Below are 6,537 nucleotides of genomic sequence, written 5' to 3'. Positions count from 1 at the left end.
GGTCACCACTGCTCTTTCTCAGCTGTCTCTCAGGCCTGCCGAAAGAACCGTACCAGATTTCCCTTCCCAGGGGCTCGCAGGTGCGACCTGGGCGTGTTCACAGCTCAGACTGATGGGGGAGATGCCACCATGGGGGAGGATAAATTGCAAGGTACCGGTGTGGCAGCGACAGAGCCGTACGATAAGCAGTGGGTTTTTCTCTCTCCTGTCTCATGGCCAGCAGGTCTATAGCAGCCAGAAGGGACTAAATAAAGGCTTACACAGTGACCGCAGCGCTCACCCTATCGAGTAGCCCATTTATTGTTTGTCAGTCTGGAAATTCCCAGACTGCTCATGGCCAATGGCGGGCCAGGGAGCTTCCAAGACAGCCCACACCACGTTCTGCCTTTTCACGAGTTTGCCTTTTTCTCTAGTCTGTGAACCACGTGAAAGGCCTCCAAAAATTCATTGAAGTCAATGTGGCCATCTTTGTTGTAGTCTATGCTGAGGACTAACTTGTCAAAGGAGTCATCGTACACGTCGATGCCCAGGTGAGAAGCGAAGAGCTTCCATGTCTGGCCAAACTCCTCAAGAGAAATCAGACCTGAAGGAGACAGACGGCAGATGGCTTTTTCCAGTGCTGTTTCCCCCTCCTGCGTACGCACAGGCATGCATGCGCGCTCCTTCGCTGCAAGAAAGTTACCTGCCTACCGTGGCTTGGCTGTGTTTTGGGATGGCAACTGAAGTACATTTTTACTGCAGGTAATGATCGAGTGCTTTCAGCAGCGGAACTGAGAAAGCAGCAACTACTGAGAGTGAGAGCGGAAGGGAGAAGCAGCCCCCAGAAGAGTGAAGCCAGTACTGGAGACGGGATATGTGAGAATTTTTTCTCAAGTTAGGCTCTGTGCACAGCCCTTATATGGTTACAGCCTGACTGCTTAAATTAGTCTTGACTAAACTGGAAAAATGACATCACCTCTGGTTGCTCTATATTTAGAAGCCTTAAGGAGGAAACACGGTGGGGAAGGATAACTAGTATAGGCTTCCTAGAGCTGCTACAGCGCAGTTACCTGGACTTACCCGAGTGATCTTTGTCAATGACGTTAAAGATGATCTCCAGATCCTTTCTGTATCTGCACAGTGTTTCCACCAAAGCTGGCTGAACCTGGTTTGGAAATCCCATACAGGACACCAGTCAGACCTCGGTTTGAGTTAGTCTAACCAACAGAACGTGTACTATCCAAATCTATGCTCCCAGTTTAACTTCTCAAATGTTTAAAAAAAAAAAAAAAAATCCTTATGCTCGAGTTCCCTGGAATGATACTTTGTGTCTTGCCCTGAGGAATCATCAGTTAAAACCTGTCACTTTCAGATGGCAGGGCAGGGGGGGAAGGAGCCCTTCACACCTCCTACCTTCAGTAATTATTTGTGGAAATACGGATAATCTAGGGCGGATGCTGTACGCCACGCACTAGTACAAAGCTGTTTAGAAAAATGATGGAGACGGTGAAGTACCAAAGCACTGGGCAGCCACTCAGTAACAACTGACTCTGCAGAAGAGCCCTCAGCTACCGTTAGACACCTACAAGTCCATCTACAAATGTGACCCCTCCTGCAGGTGCCTGAATTGGCTCCGGAGCACGTTTGAAAAGCTCATCTGAAAGAGCGAGGGTTGGGCGCTCTGGGCAGGATCTGTCGCATCTCCTCAGCTCCGTTATCTAAACGCCCTTGAGAGTCAACAGAAAGTAAGCAGCAGTTCTAGCATGTGATTCATCCAACCTATTTTAAGCATCTACCTTAGCAGGGAATGACGATTCGTACCCTAGCAGTGCTCGTTTCCCACCAGTGACTATAAAAGGAAGCTCGGCAACTAGTTCAGCTGTAGCTGTCTACCTGATTGGCCAAACCACTGTCTTGTGCCTCACGGTGCGCAGAAGCTCTTCCTCCAAGATTTGCAAGGAGGCGTTCTCCTCCTTACCTCTTTTATCGGTTGACCTATTTTCAAATCGTAAAAACATGACATGAAGTCAACTTCTCCATCTGGGTTCATCTGTGCCAACTGAGGCCGCAGCATCCTCCAGGGCAGTTCCAGCTGTAGGACAGACTCCATCGCTGCAGCCCAGTCGTTGACAGAAATCTTACCTGCCGGAAGGGGTCGGTTCATGGTCACAAGCGGCACGTGACACAGCACAAATCGGTCACCAGCATCTCTTCTGCCGTTATTAAGAACAGTTGCAAAACATAAATATTTTCTCCTAACCCTGGGATAAAAACGCTCGTAACAATGAGCTAGTCCAACGAGGTTGGACTAGACATTTCCACAGGTCGTTTTCAACCTCAACAACTTTGTGATGCTATTTATGATGTTCAGCGTGTTTTAATACCTTTTGGGAAAACCAGACTATGCCATGAAGAGTACTTCAGATTTGAGCTGAACTGCAAGTATAGAGACCTATGTCGCTGAAAACCCAACCAGACAGATTAACATATCTAACTGTTAAACAGTTGTTCAGTGGCCAAAGGAACAGTCCCATCACTTACCGATTGCCCTTTTAGGGACACCGATGACAACCCAGTCTAGTGAGAAGCCACCATGAGGAAGAGTTGTATTTGTGCTAGAAATCACTAACTCCTTGCTCCTACATAAAAGGTTCATGTATCAACTTACCACCGACTTTTCCTCAGCTGATGGGTGAGCGTGTCTCTCCTAGTGGCACAGCCAGTCAGCTGTGCTCAGCTATCTCCCACACTCAGAAGGGGACCAGTTCCCCCTCACCTGAGACCCGAGTTCCCTGTCTGACATCTGAAGACACTCCTGAGTGAAGGTGCTGACCACTGAGCTTCTGGAGCTGGATTTGTTTCTCCAACTCTCTGCCCAACAACAAACACCATTTCCTTATTTGCCCACGTGTTTCAGTTGTTTTCTCCTACCTCCTCAAAGCTTCATCCCCTAAAGTTGTTTTCAGGGCTAAGCGCTTGCTGACACCTGTCCTCCTCTGTAGTCAGGAAGAACGCAAGATCAACCAGCCCCTGCTGCCTTCCGGCCTTGCTCAGGCAGGCAGGACCCCTCTCCGTGGGGCTTGTCCCCTCTCCCCGCAAGCCGTTTTCCCCATGGTGGCAGCTGGACAGTGGTAGGGTTACCTGTGCCGTTGAGGTCATACTGTGCAAAAGCACTCGTGAGTTCAGACCTGTGAGCATAAATCTTCTCTCGTAAGGACTTTAAGGCAGATGATTCAATTGTACCCACCCTAGGAGAGAAAAAAAAAACGCAGAGCAGATCATTAAAGGATTTAAATCCTGTAGTACTTTATGCCTTTCAACATTCCATATCAAATTCTTATATCCTTTAACATGTAGTGTGTTAAGGTCACCAAAAGACAACACTGGGGAAAAAAAGAACCCAAACCAACAAAACAAACAAAGCCCCATAAGACTAATCTGAACTTAGGAGATAATCGAGTTTATGCAGGTAATTCTAAGCTGCTTTGCTTTAGTAAATCGGACCACAGTGCAAGGCATGGCAAAGCTGTCACGATGAACTTTTTGGACTCAATTCATAACAGGATTTGTCCAGATTAACGCTGCAGCCTTAGAGCAGACCTGACAGACGGGCGCAGGCCCTTTACGAGTCCCTGACAATTGCCTGTTCTAACCGCTTACCACGTCTAATTACCTTTGGGAGTTTCTCAGGAAACCAAGTTAAAGTACCTGGAACATGTTTTGTCTACTGTATTAATTTTTAAATTGTAAAATAGAAAAACAAGGAAAACCAAGGAGAATAGGTGCCTATTCAGTTATTCAGTCAAACTGTAGATCTGTGGCAGGTACCCACGTGCTAAGTGAGTACGCGCTCACTGCATACAACACACGCAGCTTTACCTCTCCCGAAGATTCTGCCTGCGTGTGTACTTGCTGACTCGATACTGTACAAACCGAGGAATCAGTTCAGGATTCAGTTTGATGTACGCTCCCCGGTTGCTCCCCTCTTCGTAATAGTTAGAGGCAGAAAATATAGTGATAACCTGATCATAGGAAAGAATGAAACTGCATTGGCTAGAACAACTCTTCTTGAGACTGACTTCTGAATCTGATCTTAGAAAAACATGCAGTTACAAAATCAAGTGTCTGCATATGAAACCAGAGCTCAACAACTCTGTCTTTCACCAAACTGCTTGCACTTTTCGAGTCAGCTCCAGGCCTGTACTTTTGGCCTGTCATAGGAAGACTTCGGTTCAGAGGGCAGTGTGATACAACACGCCGTTAAACAGAAACCTCTCTCTAAGACAGACCTGGTTTTCAGGATTGTTGCTGGCCTTCTGATACAGCATGTCAGAAAGCAGGCCCAGAAGAGAAATGATTACGTTAAAAGGCTTCTAGAGCCGTAGAGCATCTCTTGCACTGTATTTACACATAACTCTCCCCTGGGATTTTGTTGATGTTCGTTCATTTTCATGAGTAATGAGCCAGTCCCCACTCCCTGAAGCTGTAAACAGTTTTGTTGGTCAGAACTCCATAATGCGTTCTAACATCCATCTAGCACACGATTCCCCCAAACCCATGTTAAAGAAGTCACTCATTTTTTTAATTAACTTTGCAGACAAATCTACTGTGGATATGCCTGTGAAATTCACAGGAGAATTTTGCTTTACATGGAAGCATCTTACCTTCCCATTGTGACTGATCTCATAACCTTCCGGCTTAAATTCATGAGACCTGATGAGCATCTTCAGATTATACTTTTCAAACAGCTTGGCAGTGACATCAGGGCCAAAGTAACAACCTCCTCCTCGACACTTATTTGGTCTACAGCCATTTTGGCTTCTTGGATCACTCCAGAGAATGTCAAGGATCTGTCAACAGCAAAGTTGAGCAAGTGAGGACCGGTAGCAGGTGAGGGCTGACAGGCTGTGGCTGTCCAAAGCACTGGCCGTGGCAAAAGCCCCACAGTACAGGGAGAAAACCGCCCTGAGCTAACAAGTAGGTCTCCTGTTTTCTTCCTTCCTTTCAGCAGGACATTCTTTTGGGCTGAAACTTTTGTTCTACTTTTCTTACCAAACATTATCTAGATTCTGGATTAACTTTTTCAGTAATAGTTCCAGTCAGTAGCAAACATTAGGCAAAACGTGTTTGTTTAAACCTCACTGGACAAGGTTTGCACTAACACACTCCACGTTTGTGAGCGTGGCTCAGTGGAGGCCTGGTTAGCTGGGGAGTGTCGGATTTGAGGGGCTGTTTGTGCCCATGACATCAGTTTGTAGGTCAGATATGTATCTTGGGAAATCGCATTTTCAGAGGTGGATTTGCTTCTCAAGAAGCAAAACAAAAAGTGTGTGCCCCTTAAAGCAGCTGTCTGAAGAGAAGCTCAGAAAAATAAACTTACACACAACTCAATTTTGAGCTTCTAAATTGCTGTGCAAATTAAGCTTTTCAAATTGTCACAATTTATTAAATGACAGCATGACAAGAGCTCCACATTGCCTCTAATATTCAAGAGGAAATGAACAGCCAGCGGACAAAAAATTCCCACTCTCGAGTAATCAGCCTGTAGGTCTCAGGAGTTGGGTTTTTTTGGACAGTATCAGCATTCAGCTGCCAAAACCACAGCCAAAAAAAGGTGCTCACTATTGCCGACAATTGCAAAGTGACCTATTTAAACTGACAACCACGTATGTACCAACAGATCCAACCACATGAGGGCATGCAAACACATCCCATACCGAGCAGTTTCCTCCTCCTAACGGCTAAGAAAAGAAAACACTGGGTAAATTGTACTTGTAAGGTAAAAAATCACAAGCCTATAGTACCAGGTCTACAAAAAGCATCCCAAGAACTAATAGCTGGCTGGTATACTCCCAAGGGTGATGGGTTTCTTATTCAGAGACAGTCCCCTCAGGCTCAAACATACCGCCTGAAGAGGCACCTGCTGCGTTTGTGCAGGAGGGGTTTGGCATCAGTCTGTCTTTGGTTTCACCTACCTGTTTCCATTCCTTTAGGGCAGGGTCTGATGGCAAATTTGAGCCCGACGGCTCACTGGAGCCCGATGAAGAGATGTGTTGTGTTTTCCCTGCAACGTTCTGGTTGGCAATGTGTTTACTGGGTCTGGTTGTGGGAGTTCTCTCCTTCACTTGGTCCTGTCTGTCTCTCAGTGATTTTGGTGGCCGCATCAAAGATTTTAACTTTAAAAAAAAAAAAACAAAACAAAACAAAAACACACTGAAAGAGTTACCAGAACATGAAGATGATACAGAGATGCCAGCTGACAGGCACATCAGTTCCCACGTCCTGTACTCAATACTGGACTCCCATAATGTCCTGAACTCACAGGTTTGGTGGAAGCTGCAGGTGTTTGGCACTTGCAGAAATTTTGCTTTATATCCATCAGTGACCAGCCTCTTCAGAGCTGCTCTCGTATTCTTATCAAGACACACAGACTCGTTCCAAGCCACAGTCAATCACAAGGTCTCACTGTACAGCAAGTACAGTCTGGGCTCAGAGCAGACACTGAAGTGCCCAGCTTCACTAGAAACTGAAAATATCCGTGTATACTGTACTGAAGGT

The 6,537-nt window shown here is 46.2% G+C and overlaps 1 protein-coding gene across 1 annotated transcript in view; it reads right to left on the bottom strand.

Annotated features, from left to right (window-relative positions):
* Positions 1-389: 389 nt before the first annotated feature.
* PPEF1 (protein phosphatase with EF-hand domain 1) overlaps positions 390-6,537 on the bottom strand; it is a gene marked incomplete at both ends in the record, with an annotated part of 29,548 nt that continues 23,400 nt past the window's right edge. Inside the window, 7 exons of the mRNA XM_082330994.1 lie at positions 390-583; positions 1,060-1,144; positions 1,958-2,121; positions 3,121-3,227; positions 3,859-4,001; positions 4,644-4,829; positions 5,955-6,155. Coding sequence (XP_082187120.1) covers positions 390-583; positions 1,060-1,144; positions 1,958-2,121; positions 3,121-3,227; positions 3,859-4,001; positions 4,644-4,829; positions 5,955-6,155 — 1,080 coding nt within the window. The remainder of the gene's footprint in view (positions 584-1,059; positions 1,145-1,957; positions 2,122-3,120; positions 3,228-3,858; positions 4,002-4,643; positions 4,830-5,954; positions 6,156-6,537) is intronic.

Source organism: Platalea leucorodia, assembly GCF_965183815.1.
Source record: "Platalea leucorodia genome assembly, chromosome: 2".
In the NCBI taxonomy this organism is placed as follows: domain Eukaryota; kingdom Metazoa; phylum Chordata; class Aves; order Pelecaniformes; family Threskiornithidae; genus Platalea; species Platalea leucorodia.
Note: the sequence above shows the minus strand (reverse complement) of the source record. Positions and strands in the feature narration are given on the sequence as shown.